The sequence below is a fragment of the Rhinoraja longicauda genome, chromosome 30, assembly GCF_053455715.1.
Source record: "Rhinoraja longicauda isolate Sanriku21f chromosome 30, sRhiLon1.1, whole genome shotgun sequence".
NCBI lineage: Eukaryota > Metazoa > Chordata > Chondrichthyes > Rajiformes > Arhynchobatidae > Rhinoraja > Rhinoraja longicauda.
In genome coordinates, this window is record NC_135982.1 from 12,574,894 (window position 1) to 12,594,460 (window position 19,567).

Here is a 19,567-nt window from a genome sequence, read left to right on the forward strand (position 1 = left end):
CCCAGGCGAAATATGAGGTGCTGTTCCTCCAATTTCCGGTGGGCCTCACTATGGCACTGGAGGAGGCCCATGACAGAAAGGTCAGACTGGGAATGGGAGGGGGAGTTGAAGTGCTCGGCCACCGGGAGATCAGTTTGGTCTAATTAGCAACAACCTGAATTAATGACTGAGTCCTGATCACCCTTGGGGAGGACAATTCCAAATGTTCACCACCCACTGAGTGAAGAGCATTTTCTTATCTCAGTCTTAAACACGCCACGTCTCACTCTAACTGTGATCCTGGTCCGAGGCTTTACAGTGAAGGAAAACATTCTCTCCGCATCCAGCCTGCTGAGAATTTGGGAAAAAATAGCATGTTTTGAGGAGATCGTCCCTTGCTTCTAAACTTTAGAGAACAGAGTCCCAGTCTGATTAATCTCAGTTGAGTGAATAGAGTCATACATCATGTAAACAGGCCCTCCGGCCCAACCTGCCCATGATGCTCCATCGATGTTAGTCCCATCTTCCGGGTTTGGCCCATATTCCTCTAAACCTTTACTATCCATAAATCCTCGGTATTTTCTCTCTGTCATTTCTCAGTAAGGAGGTACATGTGAAAGGATCAGTCGGTCAAGATTGAGGTAAACATCCAGAATCTGGCACTTGGATGAGTCATGAATTTGCTGTGAGACACAGACTAGAACCTAGTGTGGGATTAGCTCCTTTCTGGCCAACTTGAATGTGATGAGCTGAATGGCCTCTCCTTGTCTTTCAGACGTTAGTCTTTAGCGATACAGCATGGAAACAGGCCCATCAGCTCACCGAGTCCGCGCCGACCAGCGATCACCCCGTACACTAGCACTATCCGACACACTAGGGTCAATTTACAATTTCACCAACGCCAATTAACCTACAAACCTGTACGTCTTTGGAGTGTGGAAGGAAACCAGAGCAGCCGGAGTAAATCCACGCCGGAGAACGTACAAACTCCATAAAGACAGCACCCATAGTTAGGATCGAACCCGACTCTTTGGCGCTGTAAGGCAGCAGCTCTACCGCTGCCCCACTACTCCGCTCAATGATCCTACACCACAGCTTACAAAGAAGGATAGATCAACACTGCAAGTACAGCTGACCTTTTGAAGTACATAGAACAGTTCAACACAAGAACAAGCCCTTCATCTTACTATGTCTATGACAAACACAATAGCGAGTGAAACTAATCTCCTCTGCCTGTATGTGATCCATATTTCTCCATTCCATGCATGTCCACGTGTATATCTACAAGCCTCTTAAATGCCACCATTGAATCTGCCTCCACCACCACAGAGGCATTACAGGCATCCACCACCCTCTGTGTGAAACAAAATGTGCCCGGCACATCTCCTTTAAACTTTGCCCTTTCACCTTAAAGCTTTGCCCTCTAGCCTTTGACATTTGCCCCTTGGGAAAATGGTTCTGACTGTCTCCCCTAACGACACCTCTCTTCATTTTATTAACTTCTGTGTAGTTACTGGGATAGGAACGCTGCAGCAGGTTTGCACACTGAACTACCCCAGCACCCCAGAGAAATCTCCTCTGCTCTTCTTTCAAATGGTTCCATGCACTATTTGCATCCACCAGATAGATAAACAAGGCTGGGCGAGAGGCTGGGTTTATGTATTGTCCGGTAGACCTGTCTCCCCAGAAATCAGACCAAGGCCTGTGGAGAGACAAGGAACTGCAGATGCTGGTTCACACAAAAGGACACAAACTGCTGGAGTAACTCAACGGTCTGATGTCCGACTTCAGGGCAAGAGCAGGGCGGCACAGTGGTGCAGCGGTAGGTCGACCGAGTGGTAGAGTTACTGCCTTTCAGTGCCGGAGACCCGGGTTCATTTCTGACTACGGAGTTAGTACGTTCTCTCTGTGACTGCGTGGGTTTTCTCCGGGTGCTCCAGTTTCCTCCCGCGTTCCAAAGACGTGCAGGTTTGTTGGTACCTGTTGGGCATCTGCAAATTCGCCCCTAGTGTGTAGGATGTGAATGTGGGATAACATAGAACTAGAGTGAACGGGTGATCTTTGCCCGGCCCGGCCCGACCTCGGTGAGCGAAGGGGCCTGTTTCCCCACTGTATCCTTCTGCAGTTGTACCGGGCCCTGGTGAGACCGCACCTGGAGTACTGTGTGCAGTTTTGGTCTCCAAATTTGAGGAAGGATGTTCTTGCTATGGAGGGCGTGCAGCGTAGGTTCACTAGGTTAATTCCCGGAATGGCGGGACTGTCGTATGTTGAAAGGCTGGAGCGATTGGGCTTGTATACACTGGAATTTAGAAGGATGAGGGGGGATCTTATTGAAACATATAAGATAATTAGGGGATTGGACACATTAGAGGCAGATAACATGTTCCCAATGTTGGGGGAGTCCAGAACAAGGGGCCACAGTTTGAGAATAAGGGGTAGGCCATTTAGAACGGAGATGAGGAAGAACTTTTTCAGTCAGAGAGTGGTGAAGGTGTGGAATTCTCTGCCTCAGAGGGCAGTGGAGGCCAGTTCGTTGGATGCTTTCAAGAGAGAGCTGGATAGAGCTCTTAAGGATAGCGGAGTGAGGGGGTATGGGGAGAAGGCAGGAACGGGGTACTGATTGAGAGTGATCAGCCATGATCGCATTGAATGGCGGTGCTGGCTCGAAGGGCTGAATGGCCTACTCCTGCACCTATTGTCTATTGTCTATTGTCTATTGTCTATCTCTAAGGTAAAGTAAACTCAACTAAATTACAGCTGACGTGCCCAAAACCGATCAAGTCAGTAGAGAAAAAAAATACTACATCAAGGGTCACAAAGGACGACACTCCACGATGTGAGTGTATGATGTGGACTCTGTGCTCCTGGTGTCGAGGTGTCTGTCTGCAGGTCCAAGCCCGGATGACATGCAGCAGGTTTCTGTCGAGTGGTTACTGCCACAGTGATCAGGATCAGTGAGTGCTGACTCACTCCCTCCTTGCAAGGGGCAGTAAAGTTCCTGTGTGGGTAGAAGGTGTTCCATGCGCCCCTCCCCTCTCCCTGCCACACTTCCTAGTGTAGATTCCTCCATTAGAAAGCTAAGCCTGCCCTCTGCTGGCTCCAAGCTAAACGCCCATCTTCGCCACCCAACGGTATGAACATTGAATTCTCCAATTTTAAGCAATCCCCCTTTCTCTTTTCTGTTTATCCCCCAACCCAGGTTATCACCCATGATCTTGTCCTCCATTTCCCCTCCCCCTGTCCTTTTTCACTCATATCCCTCCCTCCACGTTTACATTCACTGCTCAGTTTAGTTTTTTAGTTTTAGAGACATAACACGGAAACAGGCCCTTCGGCCCACCGAGTCCACGCTGACCAGCCATTCCCCGTACATTAGCACCATCTTATACACGAGGTACAATTTACAATTTTTACCAAATTCAATTAGCCTACACACCTGTACATCTTTGGGATATGGGAGGAAACCGGAGCACCTGGAGAAAACCCACCCGGTCACGGGGAGAACGTACAAACTCCATACGGACAGTGCCTGTAGTCAGGATCGATCCCGGGTCCCTGGCGCTGTACGGCAACAGCTCTATGACTGTCCCACTGTGCCGCACTAATCTCTCCTTATCTGAAACTCTTTTATCTTCTCATCTCCACCCTTGGTCCACCCATCTGCCCATCAAACCTCTCACCGGCATCCACATCATTTGCCAGTCTTTGCCCAACTCTCTTTTCCAGCTTTCTCCCTCCACCCTCCCACCCCCCAACTGCATCAGTCTGAAGAGTCCCGACCCAAAATGTCATCTTCCATTCCCTCCACAGATGCTGCCTGAACCAGTGTGTGACTCCAGCACTTTGCATTTTGCCATATCATTAGTCCTCTGGGATGTGGGTCCTAGTGGGATGTAAGAAACATTGCGACCAACATTTACACAGCAAGATCCCACACGTGGTGATGGTCATAGGCCAGAGCGCCTGTTTCAACCATTTGGTTAAAAGGTCCCGCTATTCGGCTGGACCTGGTCAATTGGTGATTTTTTTTTTCCAAAGCGGAGATTAACAAGTTCTTGATTGGTAATGTTGACAAAGGTTACAGGAGAAGGAAGAAGAATGGGGTTGGGAGGGAATGATAGATCAGCCGTGATTGGATGGAGGAGTTGACTCGATGGGCTGAAAGGCCTAATTCTGCTCCTATGACTGATGAACCTATGAACTATTCCTTGTCCAACAGTCAGGACTACATGCAAGTCCTTGGCCTGACACTTTATCTAAAGGCCACACCCTGTGCCAGCTGGATCCCTGGGAAGATTTGATTCTTGGAGTGGGGTGGGAGTTGAGCCAGGGCTCTGGGGTCTGCAGTAAGCAGCGGGCCCAAGGAGAGCCACCGGCCTCACAGGCCTGGCCTGGGTCCCTCAGGTACGTACGGCACTGCGAGGTCAGGAATGCATAGGGAACCTGGACATGCACACACACGCACGGACACACGCAGACACGGATACACACACAAGGACACGCACACAGAGACACACACAGACACACACACACACACATGCACAGAGACATATACACACACACACACATGCACAGATATGCTTGAACAGACACGCACAATCACAAGCACAGACATGCATACCAGAGATACACAGACACACACGGAGAAGCACATTGAGACACTCACATGCAGACAGATACGTGCACACAGACGCTCTCACACATTGACACACACACACACACACACACAGACATACGCGCACACACACACACACTCACACATACGCACACACTCATGCACACACATATACACACACACACTCACACACACACACACACGCACACACTCATGCACACACATATATACACACACACACACACACACACGCTCACACACACACACACACGCTCACACACATACACACGTACACACACATACACACACACAGGGTAATGTCAGTGACGTGGAGAGCCCCACTATCGCTGCCCCACCGTGGGGGCTGGAAGTACCCACTTCAACGTGTTCCACTCGATGTAGCCCTTCCGTTCTGAATCAAATACCAGGAAGGCTTCCTTCAATTCCTCATCCTGATTCTTTGACTTCTCGTGGTGTTCCCCCATCAGGACAAGGAAGTTGTCGCAGTTAAACAGTCCTTTCCCTGTCAAAGGAAAGAGACAGAAAATGGTCTCAGCCGCAGCTGCTCGTGACAATGCATTTATATCAGGGCTCTGGCCAGAGATTCTCCATTGGAAATACCAAGATGTAGCATTCACATATGGACATGCACATGCACACGCACTAGAACACACATGTAAATGTGCACGTGCAAATGCACACGCACACACACATGCATGGCCAGGTACGCAAACACATGCATACACGCACACATAGACACACACTTACATACACGTGCACACACAACATGCACACATGCAAGTGCACACATGTACATGCACACATGTACACATACACAAACACACACCCACATGCACGATGACAAAATAAAAACACTTGAACATGCACACAAACACAAAAAACATACGTACATACAAATTCATATACATGCACCCACTCAACCCACGCACGCACATGCCTCCACACCAGGGATAATTTACAAAGGCTGATTAACCTACAAACCTGCACAAGTTTGTGATGTGGGAGGAAACGGAGCACCCGGAGGAAACTCACGCGATAACAGGGAGAATGTGCAAGCTCCACACAGACAGCACCCATGGTCAGTATCAAATGTGGGTCTCTGGCACAGTGAGGTTGGGCTTCCATCAGTTGCGCCACTATGACCAAGTTTGAAGCTGGCACACGAGGTGTGGTCTCATCAGTGTTGTCGCACTGCCCCAGCACTGCCTTGTCAGTGCGTCCTGATCCCTCTGCAGCACTGAGTAAGTAGCCAGCACACACACACACACACAGACACACACACACACGTGCACACTCCCACACACACACACACACACACACATGCACAAAAGCATGGGCACATGTGTGCATGCACATATACACAAAGTACATTGTGAAATGGGAACTGCTGCCAGATGCTATGGAGGCTCTGCCCTGCGCTGGGCATCTGCTGTTTGGTGCTCGTCCCCACCACGCCACATGGGAACACTGCAATGCTGAGGGGCACAAACCCATTTGTTGTGTCCATCCAGTACTTCAGGGAAGGTGGGGGTTGGTGGTGGATGTGGGAGGTGACAGCATGACCCAGGAGCAATGTACTCAGCTTGACCCAAGAATGTGAGGAATCCTGAAAGGTTCACTGTTTCTCTCTTCACAGATGCTGCCTGACCCACTGGGCATTCCCAACATTTTAGAGGACACCCGGGAGTCTCTACATTGCCCAGGATCTGGGATGGCAGAGTTCAGTGATTCAATAGAGAGGTTCAGTGGGATGGCACAGTGGCGCGGCGGTAGAGTTGCTGCCTTACAGCACCAGAGGCACGGGGCGATCGCTGCTCAGTGCGGACACGCTGGGCCGAAAAGCCTGTTTCCGCGCTGTAACTCTTAAAGTCTAACGTTTAAAAAAATCTAAAGTCTAATAGCTCAATCTATTTTATTGTCACGTGTACAGGTACCTAAGTACAGTGACATTTTGTTTTGCATGTACTTCAGTGACAATCCTGCTATACCTTAGGCATACTTGTCTAAACATGTTTTCCAAATGGGAGTCATTTCCCAGCTCTCGTCCAGAGCAGTTGTTTTATAGACACCTCTCCTGACGCCAACCGTTCACTCCAGATTATTTCACATTACTTCAGGGCGGCACGGTGGCGCAGCGGTAGAGTTACTGCCTTAGAGCGCCAGAGACCCCGGTTCGATCCTGACTACGGGTGCTGTCTGTACGGACTTTGTACGTTCTCCCCGTGACCTGCGTGGGTTTTCTCTGAGGTCATCGGTTTCCTCCCGCGCTCCAAAGGTTTGTCGGTTAATTGGCTTGGTGTAAGTGTAAAAATCATCCCTAGTGTGTGTAGGATAGTGTTAATGTGCGGGGATCGCTGGTCGGTGCGGACTCGGTGGGCCGAAGGGCCTGTTTCCGCGCTGTATCTCTAAACTAAAAAAAATATATATTAAAATTTGAATATATATTAAAATGTACCTGCTGCACCGGGCAGAATGAATGCCTGATTGAATCACAAAACCGACACCCTGGATTACTAAATTAGCTAATTAACCAGTTTGCTACTGATGTCACTTTCTCTGGGTCCATTAACAAGCTAATCCTGTGTCCACTGTCCCCAGAGACGCCATGCCGACCACTCACCTTCTTTGTCCACGTCCTTGGCCATCTGCACCAGCTCCCGTTTGGTGATGTTGATCCCCAGCAGGCTCATCAGCTTGGCCAGGTCTTGTGACTTCACCAGACCATTCCCCTCCTCATCGAACATCTCGAACACACCCTTGTACTCGGCCAACAGCTCAGACGGCAGTGTGCTGGCCTTGAAAAGTCAGAGAGCGTTGGAATATGAGCGGCAGCCATTTATGTTGTGGACCTTTGCGCGCTGGCTACTAGCTCAGTGCTGTGGAGGGATCAGGAGGCACTGACAAGGCAGCCCTGTGGCAGTGCGACAACACTGGTGAGACCACACCTAGTGTGCCAGCTACAAACTTGGTTATAGAGGGGCGGCACAGTGGCACAGCTGGTAGAAACACTGCCCCACTGCGCCAGAGACCCACAGTCGATCCTGACTATGGGTGCTGTTTGTGTGGAGTTTGCACATTTTCCCTGTTACTGCCTGGGTTTCCCCCGGGTTCTCTGGTTTCCTCCCACATCCCAAAGAGGGGCAAGTTTGTAGGTTAATTGGCCTCTGTAAATTATGCCTAGTGTGTCGTGAGTGGAAGCGAAAGTGGGATAACATAGAATTACTGAGAATGGATGATTGACAGTCTGCATCGACTCAGTGGGCCGAAGAACCTATTTCAATGCTGTATCTCAAAACTAAAATTACTAAGGCCGGATTGGAGGCAATTCATGAAATGAATTCCCTGGCCAAAGGTAGACACAAGGAACTGTAGATGCTGGTTTCCAAAGCAGACACAAATTGTTGCCTGATCGGTGAGTTACTCCAACACTGTGGGGTTTTTTCTTGCACTGAACGTGTTGGCATGGGAAGCGGAATCAAGGAGGGTGTCTGACTTTTTTGGAGTTTGGAAGAATGAACGGTAATCTTATCACAATGTGTACGATACTGTGGCGCCACCTCTGGGGGGATGTTTCCATAAGTGGAAGGGTAGCTCCAGACTAACGGGCTTCCCAGTGAAGGCAGTGAAGGCAGAGAGAGTGTCAGCTCGCCATCTCCCTGCCATCCTCACCCCCTCGGGTCCTGGCACCGTTGCAGCAAGCACAGCCCTGCCACAGGAGGGCGGGGACAGCCGTGCCCATGGTACCAGCGGTCACTGGCAAACAAAGTAGAAATAAACGAATGGAGCAAGTGCAGGAGAATGGGGTAGAGAGGGAAAGATAGATCAGCCATGATTGAATGGCGGAGCAGACTTGATGGGCTGAACGGCTTTATTCCGCTCCTAGAACTTACGAACCTTTGAATGGCATGAGAAAGGGGGCAGTCGGGCGTGGAGGAGTAGAGGATGCAGGGGAGAAGGGGAAGGAGAGAAGCAGGGAGCAGGAGAGATAAAAAGCAGCTGAACGGAGGTGAGGAATGTTTGAGGCACAGGGGGTGAAGGGCAGTGTGAATGTACAAAGCTTCTCGAAAGAGGAATGGCACAGAGCCGTCTGCCTGCACTGGAATAAAGGACAACACTGAACAGCAAATCAGATGGTTATCTGCCTTCTGATACCATCGCTTCCTTCATTTACTTTAAATTAACATATATAACATATAACATATAACAACTACAGCATGGAAACAGGCCTGTCCGGCCCTACCAGTCCACGCCGACCATTCTCCCTGACCTAGTCTCATCTACCTGCACTCAGACCATAACCCTCTAATCCCCTCTTATCCATATACCTATCCAATTTACTCTTAAATAATAAAATCGAGCCAGCCTCCACCACTTCCACCGGAAGCCCATTCCATACAGCCACCACCCTCTGAGTAAAGAAGTTCCCCCTCATGTTACCCCTAAACCTTTGTCCCTCAATTCTGAAGCTATGTCCCCTTGTTGGAATCTTCCCCACTCTCAAAGGGAAAAGCCTACCCACGTCAACTCTGTCCGTCCCTCCCAAAATTTTAAAAACCTCTATCAAGTCCCCCCTCAACCTTCTACGCTCCAAAGAATAAAGACCCAACCTGTTCAACCTCTCTCTGTAGCCTAAGTGCTGAAACCCAGGCAACATTCTAGTAAATCTCCTCTCCATTTTGTCGACATCCTTCCTATAATTTGGCGACCAGAACTGCACACCATACTCCAGATTCGGCCTCACCAATGCCCTGTACAATTTCAACATTACATCCCAACTTCTATACTCGATGCTCTGATTTATAAAGGCAAGCATACCAAACGCCTTCTTCACCACCCTATCCACATGAGATTCCACCTTCAGGGAACAATGCACAGTTATTCCCAGATCCCTCTGTTCCACTGCATTCCTCAATTCCCTACCATTTACCCTGTACGTCCTATTTTGATTTGTCCTACCAAAATGCAGCACCTCACACTTATCAGCATTAAACTCCATCTGCCATCTTTCAGCCCACCCTTCCAAAAGGCCCAAGTCTCTCTGTAGACTTTGAAAATCTACCTCACTATCAACTACTCCACCTTAGTATCATCTGCATATTTACTAATCCAATTTGCCACACCATCATCCAGATCATTAATGTAAATGACAAACAACAGTGGACCCAACACAGATCCTTGGGGCACTCCACTAGACACTGGCCTCCAACCTGACATACAATTGTCAACCGTTACCCTCTGGTATCTCCCATTCAGCCATTGTTGAATCCATCTTGCAACCTCACTATTAATACCCAACGATTTAACCTTCTTAATCAACCTTCCATGTGGAACCTTGTCAAATGCCTTACTGAAGTCCATATAGACAACATCCACAGCCTTGCCCTTATCAATTTCCCTGGTAACCTCTTCAAAAAATTCAAGAAGATTAGTCAAACATGACCTTCCAGGCACAAATCCATGTTGACTGTTTCTAATCAGGCCTTGATTATCCAAATAATTATATATATTGTCCCTAAGTATCTTTTCCATTAATTTTCCCACCACAGACGTCAAACTAATAGGTCTATAATTGCTAGGTTTACTTTTAGAACCTTTTTTAAACAAAGGCACAACATGCGCAATGCGCCAATCTTCCGGCACCATCCCTGTTTCAAATGACGTTTGAAATATTTCCGTCATAGCCCCTGCTATTTCTGCACTAACTTCCCTCAATGTCCTAGGGAATATCCTATCAGGACCTGGAGACTTATCCACTTTTATATTCTTCAAAAGTGTCCGTACCTCCTCTTCTTTAATCCTCCTAATTTCCATCACTACTCTACTTGTTTCGCTTACCTCACATAATTCAATATCCTTCTCCTCGGTAAATACCAAAGAAAAGAAATTGTTTCATATCTCCCCCATTTCTTCCGGCTCAGCACATAGCTGTCCACTCTGACTCTCTAATGGACCAATTTTATCCCTCACTATCCTTTTGCTATTGACATATCTGTAGAACCCCTTGGGGTTTACTTTTACATTACTTGCCAAAGCAGCCTCATATCTTTTTTTCGCTTTTCTAATTTCCTTTTTAAGATTCCTTTTACATTCTTTATATTCCTCAAGAACCTCATTTACTCCCTGCCGCTTATATTTATTGTATATCTCCCTCTTTTTCCGAACCAAGTGTGCAATTTCCCTGGAAAACCACGGCTCTTTCAAATTATTATTCTTTCCTTTCCACCGAACAGGGACATAAAGACTCTGTACTCTCAAAATTTCACCTTTAAATATCCTCCATTTCTCTATTATATCCTTTTCATAAAACAACAATTTCCATTTCACTCCTTTTAAATCCTTTCTCATCTCCTCAAAATTAGCCTTTCTCCAATCCAAAATCTCAACCCTTGGTCCAGATTTGACCTTCTCCATAATGATATTGAAACTAATGGCATTATGATCACTAGACCCAAAGTGCTCCTCAACACATACCTCCGTCACCTGACCCATCTCATTTCCTAACAGAAGGTCCAACACTGCCCCTTCTCTGGTAGGCACCTCTACGTATTGCTGCAAAAAACTATCCTGCACACATTTTACAAACTCCAAACCATCCAGCCCTTTAACAGAATGTGATTCCCAGTCTATATACGGAAAATTGAAATCACCCACAATCACCACTCTGTGCTTACTACTAATATCTGCTATCTCCTTACATATTTGCTCTTCCAATTCTCGTTCCCTATTTGGCGGTCTATAATACACCCCTATAAGTGTTGCTAAACCTTTCTCATTTCTGAGTTCCACCCAAACAGCCTCCTTAATCGAGCCTTCTAGTCTGTCCTGCCAAAGCACTGCTGTGATATCCTCCCTGACAAGCAATGCAACACCCCCACCTCTTGCCCCTCCGATTCTATCACATCTGAAACAATGAAATCCTGGAATATTTAATTGCCAATCGCAACCCTCCTGCAACCATGTTTCACTGATCGCCACAACATCATACTTCCAGATGTCAATCCAGGCTCTAAGCTCATCCACCTTAATTACTACATGCTGGGCAATTAATAAAGACAATTCTCTTCGGGTCGGTTTGTTGAACATGAACTTGCCAGACTAATCCATAACTAGTTGTCGCCCTTTCCATTTACTTTCGGAAAATTAGGTTTCATTTAAAGAAAACGATCTAAATTCCGAGATCAAATTAACTTTATCAACACAATGTGTTAGGATTTCTATTCTTTAAAAAAATTGTCTCTATTAATATAGATTTTAGGAGAACATTCATGCTAAGGGTAATATGTTGAAAGACTGGAGCGGCTAGGCTTGTATACACTGGAATTTAGAAGGATGAGAGGGGATCTTATCGAAACGTATAAGATTATTAAGGGGTTGGACACGTTAGAGGCAGGAAACATGCTCCCAATGTTGGGGGAGTCCAGAACAAGGGGCCACGGTTTAAGAATAAGGGGTCGGCCATTTAGAACGGAGATGAGGAAGAACTTTTTCAGTCAGAGAGTTGTGAATCTGTGGAATTCTCTGCCTCAGAAGGCAGTGGAGGCCAATTCTCTGAATGCATCCAAGAGAGAGCTAGATAGAGCTCTTAATGATAGCGGAGTCAGGGGGTATGGGGAGAAGGCAGGAACGGGGTACTGATTGAGAATGATCAGCCATGATCACATTGAATGGCGGTGCTGGCTCGAAGGGCCGAATGGCCTCCTCCTGCACCTATTGTCTATTGTCTACAAGGGTGGATTTGCGGCCACCTTTCCCAGTGCAGGAGCTGTCACTGAGGAAGTGCAGGAATGGAGAGGTCCAGGATTCGGCACCGAGGTGGCAACTGCCAGTGACCCTGGGCTGCAACTCCACGGAGCTGTAGCTACAGCAGCTCTTCCCAATCCCAGGACCTTCCCAGTCCGGGCTCCCACTAACCAAGGCATTTACTGTGTGTGTCCCACAGAAACAGGGTCGCCACTCGGTCTGCTGTTTTCACCACTCACTAAAATCACAAAGCAGTTCATTAACTCAACACAGGCAGTCAGCCTTAAAGTACACGCTGGACATCAGCCAGATGCAGGAGACGCCAGTTGTACATCTCACTTCATGCATCTGGCTCCCTCTCTCTCTCTCTTACATCACAAAAACTCACACTTTTGTATTTGATACCACCGATGCAAAATCGATTTGCTGAGAGCACTCAGAGTAATTTCAAAGCCACAATCAAACTTGAATTAACATATATTTCAAAAGTTCTGTTGCCCACATGTAATGTGCAATTTCAACAAGCACTCAATGTTCCAAGTTGTCTCTTTGAACCGACGTGGAACTACATTCATGTGAGTTGCCGGCAAAGTTCAGATATGACTTACCATGGTGAGGGAACAGCAGGGGCAGTGACAGAGAGCAGACTTGATCTTCTAGAGTCTAGCACAGCCAGGAAACAAGCGCGTCTTTCTCATTATTGAAGAGTGTGAGCTCTCAATGCCCAGTGGGTTTAAAGTTAAAGCTGCCTTTTATGGCTTGGCAGAAGCTCTCACCGGATCTATTCCTGGATGGAGCATATTGATTTTCAGATGTGAGTTTTCATGTAATCATTTCCCGATAAATATTTAATGCCGAATAGAAGCAGACTGTAAAGAGCCGTTTGCATTATTAGTGTGGTAGAGTTATGTACAATCTCAAAAACTCAGCACAGTGTAGTGGAAGCTAATTGCTAAACCTGTTACACTGATCATTAATGATCACTCATCAGCTGGATTGTTCTTCTAACTGTGTTCTAGTTTGTCTCAACTCCTTCCTTTGATCTCTTTTTGAGAAGCCTTAAAAAACAAACTCAGAACTTTCCCACTCTGAGATTTATTTTGCAAATGCCTTGCAAAACCGACTCTTCGGAAAGCAAGTAATTAAATATCGCAACAGCCAGAAGTGGAAAGTCTCTTGTGGCGATACATGGATCTCCAGAAACCGTTAGTCAATGTTTAAAACCAAAATAAACCTTGGATTGTTACGTTGAAGATTTGTACATCCAAGGGAAACAAGAGGTGGAAAATGGCAAATGTGGAAATCCAGGACTGAATAAGGTGTTGTTGGAGAGAAAAAACAACCCAGGAGGGAAAAGAAGGGGGGGGGGTCAACACTTTTGGGAAAAGCCCTTCATCAGTTCCACAAATAAAATGGAAGTCAACCCTCTGTGACACTCACCAGGACCTAGAGGGCATGGGAGCCGGGAGAGGTGGAAAGATGTGGTAGACACAAAGTGTTGGAATAACTCAGCGGGTCAGGCAGCAGCTTGGAGAAAAAGGATGGGTGACGTTTTGGGTCAGGATACTTCTTCAGAAACTGATGTCAGTGATGCTGCCTGACCCGTTGAGTGACTCCAGCAGCTTGAGTCTGCCACTGAGTGACTCCAGCACTTTGTGTCCATCTTCGGTATAAACCAGCATCTGCAATTCCTTTCCACACACGTACTGTAGAGAGATGCGGCGTTCTGTAGAGAAGGAGCAGCTGACTTTCTATAGCACCTTTGTGGCCTCTACAGTCAGGTGGACATCTATCAGAACCTGAACAAGTGTGAAGAGCTCTAATGATGATGAGGAGTGGGTTTGGAAGATGAAGCAGCTTTGAAATGTGAGTGCAATAGTTGGGTGTGAAGTGGAGTGTGAGGGGGGAGAGTGCTGGTGGCTGTGGAGTGTGGACGTGTCAGACTCAGCTGGAGATGCAAGACGTTCACCTCATTCTGTGGCACACAGAGCCACTGGGGGTGGGGAATGTAGAAACAGGAGGGGATTCGGAAAGGAAATGAACCAGCCCACTGCAGGCTGCCCAATGCACATTATAGCCCAAGAGGAACACTGGCTGTGGTCATCACTTTACGGGAGTTTAGTTTATTGTCAGGTGTACCGAGGTACAGTGAAATGCTTTTGTCGCGTGCGAACCAGTCAGCGGAAAGACAATACATGATTATAATGCAATCGATAGACACAGAAAGCTGGAGTAACTCAGCGGGACAGGCAGTATCTCTGGAGAGAAGGAATGGGTGACGTTTCGGTTCGAGATCTAAAGAAGGTTCTCGACCTGAAACATCACCCATTCTTTCTCTCCAGAGATGCTGCCTGTCCCGCTGAGTTACCACAGCATTTTGTGTCTATCTTCGGTTTAAAGCAGCATCTGCAGTTCCTTCCTACACATTACCACACAATACATGGTTACAATCGAGCCATCCACAGTGTACAGATACATGATAAAGCGAGTAACGTGAATATTGTCTAGTGCAACATCTGCAACATAACGTCAGTACAGTCCAATCAAAGTCCAATCGCCAAGGGTTTCCAATGAGGGAGATAGTAGTTCGGAACTGCTCTCTAGTTGTCGCTAAGATGGTTCAGTTGCCTGATAACAGTTGGGAAGAAACTGTCCCTGAAACTGGAGGAGTGCGTTTTCACACTTTTATACCTTTTGCCCGATGGGAGAGGGGAGAAGGGGGAGTGGCCAAGGTTCGACTCGTCTTTGATTATGTTGCTGGCCTTGCCGAGGCAGCGTGAGGTGTAGATGGGAGGAAGCGTGGCAGCTCGGTTCACGGATCGCTGCCACAAGCAGCACTGCGATGGAGATCAGCTCATCTGCTGGAGAGGTGTCGGTGAAGGAATTTGTTTTTAGATTTAGAGGTACAGCGCGGAAACAGGCCCTTCGGCCCACCGAGTCCGCGCCGCCCAGCGATCCCCGCACATTAACACTATCCTACACACACTAGGGACAAGTTTTACATTTACCCAGTCAATTAACCTACAAACCTGTACGTCTTTGGAGTGTGGGAGGAAACCGAAGATCTCGGAGAAAACCCACGCAGGTCACGGGGAGAACGTACAAACTCCATACAGACGGCGCCCGTAGTCAGGATCGAACCCGAGTCTCCGGCGCTGCATTCGCTGTAAGGCAGCAACTCTACCGCTGCGCCACCGTGCCGCCACCTAGTCAGCCCTAGGGTGCTTCTACTACATCCAAATCAAGAGAACTCTGAAACACAGAGAGATCTGGGTGTCCATAAACATAGAACAAAACAGTAAAGAAACACAGTGCACAGCCCACAGTGTCTGTGCCAAACATGATGCCAAGTTAAATACATCTCCTCTGCCTGCATGTGATCCATATACCTCCATTACCTCCCTATCTACGTGCCTATCTAAAAGCTTCTTAAATGCAACTATTGTATCTGCCTCCACCATCACCCATGGCAGTGTGTTCCAGGCACCCCCCACTCACTATGTAACTGCTCATCTCCTTCAAACTTTGCCCTCTTTCCTTAAAGCTATGACCTCTAGTTTTGGACATTTCCATCCTCGGAAATAAGTCCTGTCTATCTATCCTATCAATGCCTCTTATAATTTTATGTACTCTATCGGGCCACTCCTCAGCCTCCAACATTGCAGACAAAACGATCCAAGTATGTCCATTTTATATCCTTGTAGCTAATGCCCTCTAATTCAAGCAGCATCCTCGTAACCGTAACCCTAACTTCTTCTGCTACATTAATTACTCCTGCACCAACATTAGTCACTGATCCCACCTCCCAATAGTCTTTTGCACTATTATTGTTTGTTGGGAAGAAGCTGTCCCTGAACCTGGACGTCACAGTTTTCAGGCTCCTGTACCTTCTTCTCGATGGAGGATTGAAATGAGGCCTGGTCTCTGATGATGCTGGCTGCCTTTTTGATTGTGCCGCCCTTCATTTGTGGGGAGGTCGGTCGGTGCCCATGATGGACCGGGCAGTGTCCACCATTTTTTGCAGTCTCCTTTGTTCAGCACCGATGCTTTGGTGCAATATCCCATGTCATCGGCTCCATGGACAATATTCTCCCTGCAAATTGCAAAGCCCTTCTGGAATAAGAAGATGCTACTATTCGGCAGCTTTTGTTACTCAAGAAATCATCTTGACTTCTCAGTAATGGGAGCAATTTCTCACTCCTGGTACAGATGGGTCAAGATTGAGATTTAGACTTTAGAGATTCAGTGTGGAAACAGGCCCTTCGGCCCACCGAGTCCGTGCCGACCAGCGATCCACTACCCACTAGGGACAACTTACAATTTTTACTGAAACCTACAAATCTGCACGTCTTTGGAGTGAGGGAGGAAACCGGAGGAAACCGGAGCACCCGGAGAAAACCCACACGGTCACAGGGGGTACATACAAAGTCCATACTGACAGCGCCCATAGTCAGGATCAAACCCGGGTCTATGGCACTGTAAGGCAGCAACTGTACCGCTGAGATGAGCAGCGACCTCCTAGACTTTGACCTGGATATGTGTAGACAATAGACAATAGACAATAGACAATAGGTTCAGGAGTAGGCCATTCAGCCCTTCGAGCCAGCACCGCCATTCAATGCGATCATGGCTGATCACTCTCAATCAGTACCCCGTTCCAGCCTTCTCCCCATACCCCCTCACTCCGCTATCCTTAAGAGCTCTATCCAGCTCTCTCTTGAAAGCATCCAACGAACTGGCCTCCACTGCCTTCTGAGGCAGAGAATTCCACACCTTCACCACTCTCTGACTGAAAAAGTTCTTCCTCATCTCCGTTCTAAATGGCCTACCCCTTATCCTTAAACTGTGGCCCCTTGTTCTGGACTCCCCCAACATTGGGAACATGTTTCCTGCCTCTAATGTGTCCAATCCCCTAATTATCTTATATGTTTCAATAAGATCCCCCCTCATCCTTCTAAATTCCAGTGTATACAAGCCCAATCGCTCCAGCCTTTCAACATACGACAGTCCCGCCATTCCGGGAATTAACCTAGTGAACCTACGCTGCACGCCCTCAACAGCAAGAATATCCTTCCTCAAGTGGGTGTAGTGGGTCTTCCACAGCTTTTCCCAACTTCTAAAATCCCTGCCTAACCCAACCCCAGCCTGCCAGAGTGGGGGCTGGTTCCTTTGGGCCATAAGGGCAGGTAGTGCGGATGGGGCAGGAGACAGTGAGGCATCACATTGTCAGCAAGATTTTTATTGTACCTGTACCCCATCCAAACTTTGTGTAATCGACTCAACTTGACCTGAATCACCCCCACTATCTCTGATAGACCAACACTCACTTACATCCCAGCACAGCCGAACAAAATCACCAAGTGGCAGGAAATTGGAGACTGGGATGAAATTCCTGAACTCCCCGGGCTGAATCCAAAAACAGGAGGCTGCGGAGTTTGTCTATTTCTGCCCCCAGGAAGTCCCAGTGCGATGGCTCGAGTTGCAGGGATGACTCCTGGCAGGGTCTTAGAGATTCCTTTCACTCCCCTCTCAGACGGGTTCTGACGCCACCTCCGTCAGCTGTTTGCTGCTTGTTAGTTCTCTGCCACAGGAGGTCCAAATGCCCAAAATAGGACCAGTTGGATTTCAGGCGTAGGTACAAGAAACTGCAGGTGCTGGTTTATTTTTTAAAAACCACAAAGGTCTAGAGTAACTCAGTGGGTCAGGCAGCATCTCTGGAGAACGTGATCAGGTTTAGAACTGAGATGAGGAAAACCTTTTTCAGTCAGAGAGTTGTGAACCTGTGGAATTCTCTGTCTCTGAAGGCAGTGGAGGCCAATTCTCTGAATGCATTCAAGAGAGAGCTGGATAGAGCTCTTAAGGATTGCGGAGTCAGGGGGTATGGGGAGAAGGCAGGAACGGGGTACTGATTGAGAATGATCAGCCATGATCACATTGAATGGCAGTGCTGGCTCGAAGGGCCGAATGGCCTCCTCCTGCACCTATTGTCTATTGTCTATTGTCTATTGTCTGTCCTGGGCCTCCTCCACTGACAGAGTGAGGCCAAACACAAATTGGAGGAACAACACCTGTACTGAATACAGATGTATTCAAGAAGGAGTTAGATATAGCTCTTAGGGCTAATGGAATCAAGGAAAATGGGGAGAAAGCAGGAACGGGGTACTGATTTTGGTTGATCAGCCATGATCATATTGAATGACGGTGCTGGCTCGAATGGCCTACTCCTGCACCTATTCTCTATGTTTTAATGTTTCTACCTCATATTTCGCTTGGGCAGCTGACAACCCAATGATATGAATATTGATTTATCTTTGCATCCCCTCTCTCTCCGTCCCTCCCCCAACCTGGCCGTCGTACTCGTTTCACTGTTGGCCTGTTGAGTTTCAGATATTGTGGGCCGAAGGGCCTGTTCTTGTGCTGTACAGTTCCATGTTCTATGTGTCGTGTCACAGGATGAGCAGTGTCACGGATGTGTTCACTACGCCGGATCACTGAAGGAGAGGGCAGCACGGTGGCGCAGCGGTAGAGTTGCTGCCTTACAGCGCCAGAGACCCGGGTTCCATCCTGACTACGGGTGCTGTCTGTACCGAGTTTGTACGTTCTTCCTGTCACTGCGTGGGTTTCCTGTGGGTGCTCCGGTTTCCCCCCATACTCCAAAGACGTGCAGGTTTGTAGGTTAATTGGCTTGGGTAAAATTGTAAACTGTCGCTAGTGTGCAGGATAGTGCCACAGCACAGGGCGATCGATGGTCGGCGCGGACTCGGTGGGCCGAAGGGCTTGTTTTCGCACTGTATCTCTAAAGTCTAAAGAGAGAAGGAGCTCTAAAGTGAAACGGTCTAAAGAGATCCTGCAATAACCTGCTGCTGTCACGTCTTTCTAGATTGTTCCACTGGGACCACTGGGCCGTTCCCGTCCCTGGATGTGGGTAGGCACAGTGTCCAGTGTGCAGGCTGTTCCAGGGCAGGTGTGTGGGCCCCCAGGGCAGCAGGAGAGGGAGAGCAGCGCTCCAAATACAGCAAACCATTAGAGGAGAACTATTTCAACCCTCTCTCCAGGGAGAGAAGATGCTTCACACTCTGGACAATTATAAACCTGCCTCACACAGCAAATGCCGACTCTGCAACTCAATTAAATAATTCGCAGTGTAATGACCAAATGGTTAATTTTAGAGTGAAGTCAGGGAAGGCTAATCTAACTGGTGCAGCCTGCCCT

General features: G+C 47.9%; 1 protein-coding gene across 1 annotated transcript in view; it reads right to left on the reverse strand.

The window, feature by feature from the left end:
- Positions 1-19,567, reverse strand: part of LOC144607907 (uncharacterized) — a 53,008-nt gene that overhangs the window by 2,124 nt on the left and 31,317 nt on the right. The window contains exons 5-6 of the mRNA XM_078425035.1: positions 7,236-7,410; positions 4,973-5,117 (exon numbers count right to left, since the gene is read on the reverse strand). Coding sequence (XP_078281161.1) covers positions 4,973-5,117; positions 7,236-7,410 — 320 coding nt within the window. The remainder of the gene's footprint in view (positions 1-4,972; positions 5,118-7,235; positions 7,411-19,567) is intronic.